This window comes from Mya arenaria, chromosome 15 (genome assembly GCF_026914265.1).
Source record: "Mya arenaria isolate MELC-2E11 chromosome 15, ASM2691426v1".
Taxonomy (NCBI): domain Eukaryota; kingdom Metazoa; phylum Mollusca; class Bivalvia; order Myida; family Myidae; genus Mya; species Mya arenaria.
Window position 1 is genome coordinate 29172065 of NC_069136.1, and position 12762 is coordinate 29184826.

Sequence of the window (12762 nt, forward strand, 5' to 3'; positions counted from 1 at the left end):
ATGTGCCAAGTAAAGGTCATCTGACAAAAAAAAAAAATGCTCATGGTCAAAATTTCAGTAGCTTTAAAAATAAAAAAGTTGGTCAAAAGGTCAAAGTCAAGGTCATCCGAGGACAACATTGATGCTCATTTGCAAAACTGTATCATTGCTGTAGCTTTAAAAATAAAAAAGGTCAAAAGGGGTGGGGCCAGCTTTGGCCCCAGGGGCATATTTTCAACTGTTTTGCTTGACAGTCATCATATGATGCTCCACAACAAATATTAAAGAAATTTTGAAGACTAGAAAACCTGTGACCCCAGGTGCAGTGCCAGTTTTGACCCCAGGGTCATAATTTCAACAACCATGGTAGTAGACCACTAAATTGTGCCTTATTCAAAAAAGCAAGTGTCACTCTGCATAACTGGTTCAGACAAAAAGCTTTTCAAACATTCCTAACTTAAGTATACAAAAGCTGTGAACCCCGGGAGATGGCCAGTAATGACCCAATGGGCATGATTTGAACAAAAGCAACTCTGCTGAGATGGATGCGCGAACAGACAAAAAGATTTTCAAACATTTCCCAATTTAAGTTTACCAAACCTGTGAACCCCTGGGCGTGGCCAGTACTGACCCCAGGGACATAGATTGAACAAACATTCACAACTACAGACACTTTGAGCTAAAAAATGGCCTTTGTGCTTTCAACAAGAACAAGGCTGAGTAATTCACAAAATCAACTGCAGAACCAAAAAGCAAGTTGTCTCCCTTTAATCCTAGACTTGTCTTTACATGATTGTATGTAAGCTTGGCAAAAAAATAGAAATTGCTCATGCAGACTTGGCTAAACTAGGTTACCTAAAAATAGCATTTTTTTTTAACTTTCAAGGCCCATTTTCTAGGCATGCATGAGCGAATTTGGCTGGTTTATCTAGATACTGTACAAGTTTCATGGAGATACAACCAAAACTGAAGACTGTATCGTGTTCACAAGAAATTGTTTACAGAAGCAAGGCCGCACATAGTATGTACACATTACCATCGCATAAACTTTTCTGGCCTTTGGCCAGTAAAGCTAAAAAGAAACAGTAGATCTTAGCATACTTTAAGGATCTAATACCAATGGAAAGTCAAATAGGAGTCTAGGTAAGTTACCTGTCAGAAGAGGGGGCAATTGAACATCTTCGGCAGATCTTCCTAGGCTTGCCTTCCTCTACAGGATAGTCTGGCACACACACACATGGCATGAACGTTATTGACATAGTTGGGTACGAGAAAAACTTCTCCATTTCTACAGTTATTGGACTCAGTGAATACTGCCGGTACGCCCCAGGGCCTTCCATTTCCAGTGCTAATGACCTTGGAAACATGCGCTTAAAGCCTGGAGGACTCAAAATGGGCTCTGGAGTTCCTGGCAAACTGTCTACAAGTTTTGAGTTTGCACAGAATGGTTGAAACTGAGCTGGCAGGTTATAGGCGAGTGAGCTGGGTGGCATAAATGTGCTGGCAGTAAGTTCCATGGAAACAGCACTTGATGACATAATAAAAGAGCTTGAGCTACCACTGAAGTTCATACTGGCGGGTGGTGTCATCGGTTGAATTGACATATTCGATGGCGGTAGAAATGCACTATTCCCTGTCTCATAATTCACTAAAGCTGGGGGTGTCATTTGTGGAGAATGTACATCAAAACCCTTCGAAGTCACTGGCAGAAATGTGCCTTTGCTAGTGCCAATTGGAGGTGTCTCAGGCCTACTGTTTAGTTCGTAATTTACTCCTGCTGCAGACAGAAAACAACCGCTACTTTCATCAAATGGTATTGATACTTGTGGCGCAACTCGAGTGGAACTCAGCTCAAAAGCCACAGACTTCTTCAAGCTGTTGGCACGGTAGCTCCCAGGGACCCTCCCTCTGTATTCACTACCTGTGTTTGGCATCATTCTATATGGTCAAGCAGACAAATGTACATATTCAAACATATTGACTTCAATCACCAGCCTTACTTCGAATATTTGACTTAATGTTATCCTTAGAATTCAACTATTTTGTATCACCATCTGACACAAATATGCTTGAGTAAGTTTATCCAAAAAGCTAACCCTTTCATTGGATAGCTAACCCTTTCATTGGATAGCTAACCCTTTCATTGGATAGCTAACCCTTTCATTGGATAGCTAACCCTTTCATTGGATAGCTAACCCTTTCATTGGATATGTACACTTGCAAAATCCAGAGATTTTACTTGTCCCAAAACCAGAGGTCACAAGGTCACCAAAAAACAATAAACTGAGCAGCAAATATCATGAGATAACTATTCCCTGGTGAGCACCTCTTGTATAACAGCCAGTAGCATCAAGGTCAATTCAGGTCTATCACAGGTAATAAATGTCACCATGCATTACACCATTGATCAAAATCCACCTCCAACAACAGGTCCATTTGTCAAGTATTCAGTCTCAGAAACCACTGTTGGTGGCTGTTTCTATTCACTTCCTATTCATCACTGTCACATCCATGCTCTGCTATCAATGCATTATAAAACAAACACCACTAACAAACAGCACTGACTGATAACATTTCTAAAACTCGCTTCAAGTTTTTTTTGCATGTGACATTGAAAGAACTGGATAAGAGGTATAAACAAACACACTAACATATACTTTGAAGTCAAAGCTTACACCTTCTATACAATACGTTACCTGAAATCTGTATCTGTGCCAACTTGTGAAAGACTTGTCAGAATATGTATATATTTAACTACACAAAACACATTCACATGGCCGTTTATAAATGTAATTCTCATATTTTTCCCCTCAGTTTTGTATTTTATGCAATGTATGTAAAGATCTAAAGAAGTGTCACACCTCTTTCAGGCCTTCACATATATAACTAAGAATCCATTTTACTTTTGCCTGCCTTACATAATTATCTAATAAAGAAGTAGCCAAGTTGTCACTCAGAGTGTCAACCACTTCCTCACATAACTTACTCCAGGCTAACAAAACATTACAAAATCAAACATTAATCATTCCATCACTGTTAAAAAACACATACTTGCAAAACACTATTATCTAGGCATGTCCTGCCTTTATTATGCACCAGTTACAAAGTATGTCAGAGTTTTATCATTGCCGTTTTCAGATAACTATCTGTACTGGTCTGTTTTCTTATGAATTTAATGTAGATCACTTTTATATGCAGATTTTTTAAGGATATAAGCTCCAAATGCATGCCAAAAAACACACGTCATGATCACTTTACACTGACACAACTTGCATACATTGTAATTTTACAGTTTGTTCATATGTATATAAATCAATGATATAATACTTCACTTCGTTGAAACTTCCAGCTCACTTAAAATACTTGTGTCAAGTAGGCCTAAAAACAAACACTTCTGATTCGGGTAACCCAGCCCTACCTAAGAAATAGGCCCCGACTTTTACCATTATTATAGTTTGTTGGTAAAAAAAAACATAAAATAAAGATTTAAAAAAAAGGTGTGTGTGTTTCAAAATGTACTGCTTCTGATATACTGAAAGAGAAAAAACAGATAAAAATAAGCCTTCCCTTACTGTTTTAGGACTAGATGTAACCCTGACAACAACAAAATATTTGGCCTTATCTATATCTATTACTGCATCTAAGTTGCATCTTCACTTTAATTCCGGTTTGCTTTAATGATGAGTTCAGCACTTATTTTATATCAGTAAGTATTTATAGACAATCAAAGTATGCCGATATTGAAGTAATTAAGATTAATTGCTTCGAAATAATATTAACCCTTTAGCGCATGTATACAAGGCCGACATAGCTCATTAGCAGATGTAAACGCATCTGGCCGACCCTATACACTACTGGATGTATACGCATCTCCCGCATATTTCAATAGGGTCATTTCAATACTTCAATTTTGCATCTTTCTTTTTGTAAACAATATCCCGGATGTTTATAAAGCTGAAGCTTAACCTTTTGTGTATTGATTTTCCCTCGAAAATGTTGTCTGCTAAAACTTGAAGGTTATTATTTATACTGCCAATCACAGGTGTGAGATCCCACTGTGACATAATAAATCCTCAAGGAATAGCAGTACTGTACAGTATGGAAATTCCCCCCAAAACATTGATGCGTAAATCATTGAATATATTATGTCAGTTTAATTTACCATTAAAATCAATAAAGATTATAATTATTTGTAGATAATATTTTGTGTTACAAACAATAGAAACAATAAGTAGCTGAGAAAATGATGAGTAAATTTTCTGCTGAGCTAATCGACGGCTAGCATGGTTCCGGTTGTAAAATAGGTCAGGTAAACAACATTTGTGCAAGCATTTGATGATTTAGCTCATTTTATTCATTACTTGGAAAACATTTATCGGCTTTCTTTTTGTAAAGAATTTTATGAGGGGGTAATAAAGTTAAACAGAAACTCTGGACTGGATCTCTCAGCTGGATGACACCGGATATTCCTGCCACATTTCTGTGTATTATACACAAGAACATCAATTGTCGGCTTTTTAATCCAGATGGTCTTTTTTATGATAGGGGTAATAAAATTTAGATCGATCCCAGCATTTTATTACCCTTTGATTTAATGCAATTGTGACATTTCAAAGAAATGTTACAATTCCATATTGGAAATGCATTCACAGATGAAATAAAATAATTTTATATTTCATCATTGACACCATTTATTAGAAAATTTAATTACCTATAAAAATGTATTCACATAAAAAAGATTTGGAAACAATTATTTGGAGTAATATTGATTTTAAGGTCATACTGCTGTATTCATTTGCTCATTTTCTAATATCCTGAAAAGTACCTATACAGATAAGGACTGCTTATCAGTAAGATGGCTATTGACTGGGAGGTGTAATCTGGCCACTTGTCTATGTGCTAAAGGGTTAAACAATTTCATCAACAGCACAATATTTTATGAGAAAAATCAAACTTTTAAGACACAAGGTCAAAAATTAATCAACAAGAACACTAAAATAGCTTGAGAGATGATGCATTTCACACTATTCATGTCAGCCGATTCTAAACAAAGCAGTCCCTCAACTCTTCTATATCCACCTTATCTTTGATATGATGGGGAGCAAAATTGTTTATATTCTTTGCAAAATCAAATTATAACCTATTTTGCACAAAGTCTTGACAAACCACCAGCAAGTCATTTAAAACAAACAGTTTCAATCTAACGCCACTTTATATTCCACGTTTTACAAACCTACCACTAGAATCATTAAGAAAAAAAAATCAAATTGAAAATGCCAGATGTTTTTATTTCCTCTGCTTTCATTTGGTATCATCTCCAAAAATAAATCATTCGAAAAAAATGTTGAAATAAATATATTTCATTTTGGGTTCCATTAAAATTCTATAAATAGAAATCACACACCACAGACAATAAGATATCGTCAATCACTGTGTATATGACACTACCGTCAAAATCTGAGAAACCCGCCCCCCCCCCCCCAAAAAAAAAACGTAATACAGGGAAAAAATAGTATAGCACTGCATGTACAAATATGATAAAATATATTGAACTAACTATAGCACAAGTGGTATAAAGCATTTAAATAGTTGATAGCAATACTGTAATAAACAAGAGCTGTCACAGTATGTGACGAATGCCCCCGATTGTGACATTGACCTATGAACAAGGTCAGTACATGAAAAGTTGATCTTGCCTTTACATGTCAAATACACATGGCAAGTTATTTTAAATTGCCTTTAAACATAAAAAATACCACCCATACTTGACAACCGACACTGTTATGTCCATTTAAGCAGCATTCCATTGTGAATAAACACTAAGTGTGACCTTGAACTTAAAGGTAGGGACATGGGTCTTGCACGTGACATGTTGTCTTGGTATGTCGGACACATGTGGCAAGTCATTTTAAAGTCTGTCCATACAAGAGAAAGTTACAGCCTGGACACGACAACCTATACTCTATGTCCTTATATATGCAGCATTCCATTGTGAATAAACACCCAAGTGTGACCTTGACCTTAGAGATAGGGACATGGGTCTGTCATGCGACACGTCGTCTTGGTATGTGGAACACATTTGGCAAGTTATTTTAAAATCTGTCCATACAAGGGAAAGTTACAGCCCGCACATGACAACCTATACACTATATCTTTATATGCAGCACTCCATTGTGAATAAACACTTAAGTGTGACCTTGACCTAAGAGGTAGGGACACGGGTCTTGCACGCGACACGTCGTCTTGGTATGTCAAACACATGTGGCAAGTTATTTTAAAATCTGTCCATACAAGGGACGGACGGACGGACAGACGGACGGTGCGATTTTAATATGCCCACCTTCGGGGGCATAAAAAACAAACAATTTCATTCGGTCACCCAATTTTCCCATGGTATAATGGGACTTTCAACATGGGAATCTCTGAAAATAATACCTTCTTATGATTCAATATTCTGGTGAGACTGTGAGACAAGATGTGCCAATTATCCATCCTTGATTTTGTGAAACTTAAATCTGAAATATGCCATAATATGCACAGTCATATTCCAATGTTGTTTGTTTAGAACATGAATGTGCTTATTAGTAAAAAAAACACTACTGTTCATTCATTTATTGGTATTTTTTGACATTTTCACATTAAGTATGCAACAGCCTTGAACATATGAGTGATTTCTGCAATGCAATACATAATCTTTGCCGAAGTAAACAATTGGTATGACAACTTCAGAAAATACATTTGTAAGACATTTCATTTAAGATGTTTATTTTTTTTAATTTCTTGCGGGAAAAAGTGTGTTCTATACACAGTGATTTACGGTAGTTATCAATCTAAAATAAAATAAATCTGGATAAAGCGGTAATTTCGAGTAATAATGCAATAATAGATAAAAGAGTATTATCTCACAATTATGCAGTAAAGGGTAAATGGCTTTTGGTTTCAGAGCTCTTCTAAATGATTAAACGTGAATCTGTCCTCTGATCACTATTTTGCGTTTTGAAAATGTCTTAGAAGAGCTCTACTGTCTGGTCCATCAGTGCTTTCAGCCCTTTGATTTTTTTTTATTTTTATGTACCAGTAGGTTCACAGTTTTTTAGTCAAAGGGAGAATACTAGTAACATATCCTGAAACCAATACTACCCTGGATGACTTCCCTTAAACTCAAACTTCCAAGGCTCTGTAAAAGAAAAACATCCTAATTTTGTGAAAGTGGGGTCAAGTGCATGCTAATGTGTATTTCAAGTATTTTCATGACAAAACTTTGCATGTTTGCTATATTTATATTGAAATGAAACATCGCACAAACCCTGCCTCAGTAATTACACGCATGTTTATAGCAAATAATAATCCCTGCCATATTATTGAGTAAGAAGTTTGTGCTAAAACAAAACCTTTTTCAAACTAAGTACTTCTTTGATATCTAAATGAAACAATTTGCACATGTTAAGTTCATACTGCTTTCTCATACACTCTTCATGACCATGTTTACAAATTGATCCATGTTGATCTTTTTTAAAGATATTTCTTGTTTTCCATTACAGGCTTTTTTTATATCCACTAACAAACAATTAGAAGTCGTACATTCATGATAGCTTTAAGGAAGGTATTTGATGTTATATTAAGTTGTGGATTTTGATGCACATTAGAGAATGGACAAAATAATGGCCTACATATTACATCAAGCTTTCCAACACTATCGTCTGTGTTTCAATTTGGACTGTGTGCAGGTTCTGAATTTGACATACTTACAACATGCAAGTGAAATTTATATATTGCGAGTGCATTTTGCCTAAGCTTGCAAAATTCTGCAAGTGAATATTTATCTTTTCAGAACAAAAATAGAGCACATGATTGTTAAACTAGGTATTTTGATTACCGGATACATCGTATTAGTTGCATGCTCACTGGTAGTGGATGCGAGTGTGCCGGTAATGGACATGATGTCATGTTCCACTTTGTCATTGGCTGACTGGAGGACTTCAGTCTCCAGATCATGTGTATACTAGGAGTATAAAAATGAATGATGTCAAACTGAATGACAGTCTTTGTAAGGATGATGATGGTTACACTGGGGTAGGGACAGACAAAAAAAAATTTTTGGACCTTTTATTATGGATTCAAGCGTTAAAATAAAGCTGCAGCCTATGCGTGGTCATGATATTTAATATCAACATAATTATACCACATAGATTGGCGAGTGTGTTTTGTCATTTTGTGAGAAGGCACTAAAACCACTTGCAAAAATATGCCAGTGCATAATAAATCTTTAATTTTACCTTGTATAATGCACCATTCTTAGCTTAATGTTCTGAATAATGTTATCAACATAACCCAAGAAAAAAGCTTCAAATCCCACAATATTTAAACAAATATTGAGAAAAATGTAGGGTGTAAGTTAGGACTAAACAAGAGCTGTCACAGTATGTGATGAATGCCCTCGAATGTGACCTTTGAACAATGTCAGTACATAAAAAAGGGAAGTTCATGAAAATGAAATGTCCTTTATGTCTAACCAATATCATTGGTGCATTTGTAAAACCACAATTATGGCATTATGTCTAACCAATATGGCTGATGGCCTTGCTGGTCCACACGAGATTATGTCTAACCAATATGGCTGGTGCATTTGCAAGACCCCATGGCATTATGTCTAACCAACATCAGTGTGCATAATTAACGGTAGCCCGATCACCTGAGGCGACGAAAAAATTCTTTAAGATAGCCTGAGGGCAATGAAATCACCAGGCTTGTTGGTTAAAAAAATTGACGGGTGAATGTTTACCTCGACACCGTTTACTGACTACCGGATAATTTTTAATCGGTACAGATGATTTTCGGATGCAGTGCAGTCCAAACTCGTTAGGCATCTGATATCTTGATTTTCCTAGTGTGTCAAACTTTTTCCTTGGTCCCAAATTTATTCCTTCTTATTCTATATAAAATAATTTTGCTTATATCGACTTTTCTATCTCAATTTTTTCTCTATGTAGAACTCATATTTCAGTCCCTGTGGTTGAGTTTCACACATTTTCTGTGTTCTTTATGTCAAAATGCAGATCGAGCTGTTGATGCGAAAAAAATTCATGACAGTTTGCAGCATGTCGATAAATAACTGAGCGTGTCAAAATAACAAACTGTCATAATTTGGAGTTTTGAGTATAATTGGTTAGTGCGAATAATTAAAGTTGTTTGTTTATGTTTTTGATAATAGAGACATTTTTTACTTAAGCTTTTGATTTTTTTCTTGTGATGTATTAAACATGGAGATTTTTATTGATTCAATGACAATCTCAAATAGGCTCAGAAAATATTTTTTTAAATCTCAAATAGGCTCAGGATTTTTTATTTTTTAAATATCAGATGTTACTTCCATTGTTCTCGTTGACCAATTCAGAGAAGGACCCGGTGTAAAATTAGTGTTTTATATCTGTGTTGGTGTTATCAATAAATGTGAATTAAATAAAATTGATACAAATAAAAAATAAAAAAATATTTTCAAAAAAATAGTTTATTCTCAAAAAAAAGTTTGCTGTTTTCACGACGGAAATGTATTACAAGACAAATTCAATTGCAGATTTAAACATAAGACTTGATTTGGACTCAAATTTGTACAGTTTGGTGCTATATTTTTGTATTTCGGATGTGTCAAATATTCGTTATCTCAAACTTTTTTCCTAGGTCACGATGAGTTTGACATAAATTGCCTCTGAACATAAAAAAATACCACCCATATTTGACAACCTACATCAGGCTGTGTGGAACTGAACATTATGGATTTTAAAAAAACACACTTAGGAATTGTGTTCAATTGTAGTAATATTTGATGTAAAGTTCTGTCAAATATGCAAAGTTTGTGGGTATAAGTTTAAATAAAATATTTGACAGTCTGTAGCATTTAATTCCATGAAGGCAGAAGGGTGCCCATGCTTGTCTCCATGAAGGCAGAAGGATGTTACCAAAAAAGGACAGGGTGCAGTGCCCTTCCATACATGTAACTCTTTGGCTAAGACATGAAGCATTGTAAATTATAACATATTTGAAAAAAATAATTATAGCTAGCTGCATGCTTAGTTAGCTTTACATTATTTTTACATGCCTCAAATAAATTCTAAGTTTGAAACATTACTTATATTCAACTGAATTCTCGGAACAAACTACTAGTGCCTATGGTACTACCATATAATAGCTGCAATTGGGAGTTTTCATTTTAGACGAGAAGACCCCCTGCAAGCCTATTTGGATACATACAATATTTATAACATAATAACTATTGTAATCAGTAAATAATCAGTCACAGTGATTTGCACTTACCTCTTATCTTCCTCTGTAGGACTCTGTAAGTCACCAACAGCAGCAACAAGAGCTGGGGATAAGGCAACGGAATCCTGGATCGCATTCAAATCTTTGTTCAACTCTTCCGTTAACTGCTCCGTGCCAGCACGTACAATGCTCGTTGAAAGACCAGCAGGCATGTTGTCATTAGTTGATCGTGGAATTGTTGAGCTAATCTCAGAAGACGGCAGTGTTTCACTGTGCCCACTTTGTGAAATGCTTGGATTTGGAATTTGCTGACCTAAATGAACATAAGTCTGAAACGTGGATGTTTGTCCCTGTCCAATATTCTGTTGAGAATTGTCGGTTATCAATTGAGATGATGGATTTGTTCCTGGTGGATACAATGGACCTGAAGAGTAATGGGGCATGAACATTCCAGCACTAGAACCCTCTACATTTTTCATTTTGGAACTGTGTTGACCAGATGTCACTAGATTTCCTGGAATATTGTCAGTCACTGAGGCTACTGAGCTAATACTTTGGTGAGAATGTGATTGGCACAATGTCGAAGGATGCTGGCCTGAAGCTGCATCAGATCCAAAACCTAATGACACTTGGTTACTGGGATTGGACGTGATCCCGGACTGGCTTACTGCAGCAGTATGAGGGGCTGGATGGATTGGCTGAAAGGTGTCATTACCAGCAATTTGACCTTCTGGTATTTGAGAATGAATTGTTCCAGTAGCACCAGCAAGTAATGGATTCTTGGCTGGATCATCAACACCTGGCGTGTAGTGTATTGAGCTCCCAGCACTGGAACTTCCCGAATTAGCATCATCATTAAGTTTTGTATCACTTACACCTGCAGTTGGGTTGGCAGTAGATGATTGGGGATCTAAAAAGTCATGGCAGTGCCACCTTCCTCTTTTAAAGGGTTCCTTCGTTTCAATTTTAACAACCCGAAACCTCGAGTGCATATCTGACTTTTCTTTGACATCACGACTTTGGTTGTTTATTGGAATGTCATCAACAGCAGATGGTGTTTCTGGGCCTGTTTCAGTAGCACGGGAGATGTCAAGGAGTTCTGAGCTGTCATATTCTGTTAATTCTGTATGACTTTCATCCAAATCATCCATACTGTCACCATCAACCAGCATGTCACTAGGACGAGAAATGACACTCATTATTTTAAAAGCACCTTTCTTTCTAGGAACCCCATCAACTGTTGTTTTAGGGCTACTTGAGCTGGCACGCTGGTCTAACTCGTCCCTGTTTAATGTCATTTTAAGATCTTGATTGTCTGGTGGGACTGTCATTTGTGCATTTTGTGGACGATCTGCCATGTTTTTGACATGTACAAAAATCACAACAAAATTACAGTTTTCTTTCTGTGTAATAAGTACACAGTTATATACAGGTCACATATAGGTTGTCCCATAATTTATGCATTTATACAGAGGACTGTTAAATTGATTCAATCATTTGTTTGTGATAAATGGGATAAAATGTCACTAACAATCCTACTATTTCCTATCTGAAGGAGTAATGGCGGACAATCGCTATGCACGGTGGGTAATTTTTTGACGTCACATGCAGACAGTTTATTCGTAACCAATCAATAGCGTACCAAATGTGATATTTCGTACACAGTGACAAGCGCATAGGTTACCAGTGGCAGTTCAATGATAATAATAAAGTCATAAAAAGTGAGAATAAAAAGTGCATAAAAGTAATCTCCATTCAAAGCAATGAAAGCCATGAAAACGACGGGGCTTCAAAGTTGATATAAAATCAAACGTACAGAAATAAACATTACACTTTTATCATGTCAACAGTTGAACACAGATGATAAGGTTGAGTGTTTTCAATATTATTATATATAGTTGCAGTCTATAGTCTCAAAGTCATGGTTTTTACATGTAAGTATCTGGGGTAGATAAGATATATCAGTTGTTGAAAGTTGCAACATTACCTCCAATAAACTAAAGAATCACAAAACTGATGATGTCGAACTCTCACCAAGACACATAATTGACGCCAGTAAAGATATTCAAAGGATGTTCATATTATCATATAGTTAACATCGGGACACAATTTCTACAATCAACTTATAGTCGAAAAAGATTGGAAAAGATTGGAAAATTCCTTTTGCAATTTCTAGCTTTATCAAGTGAAACACTGATGATGTTCTACTTTGGCTACAATATTTCATAGGCAAGGGTTTAAGCCCCTTTAAAGCTGAAGTGTGAAGTAGTGGCCGGACCTTTGAACATTGTGATCACCCATTGTCCGTCCGTCCGTCGTTCGTTCATAATTGTTTGTATATACCTGGAGTGAGTTTCAAAGAGACCACATTTTGCAAACAGAAATGCACAACTTGTATTGGCGTAATAATTGGTCAGATCCCATTACGGGCTCTTCAGTCACGACACATTGTTCAAAGAGCGAATTTGCTAATCTGGTTTTGCAGCCATAGATAATCTATTAAATATTATATTGGATACAAGC

At 36.1% G+C, this 12762-nt stretch overlaps 1 protein-coding gene across 1 annotated transcript in view; it reads right to left on the reverse strand.

Moving 5' to 3' along the window:
- Positions 1 to 11809, reverse strand: part of LOC128219627 (TSC22 domain family protein 4-like) — a 68184-nt gene extending 56375 nt beyond the window's left edge. The window contains exon 1 of the mRNA XM_052927512.1: positions 10291 to 11809. Within this exon, the coding sequence (XP_052783472.1) occupies positions 10291 to 11597 (1307 nt within the window). The 5' untranslated portion in view covers positions 11598 to 11809. The remainder of the gene's footprint in view (positions 1 to 10290) is intronic.
- Between the last annotated feature and the right edge of the window lie 953 nt (positions 11810 to 12762).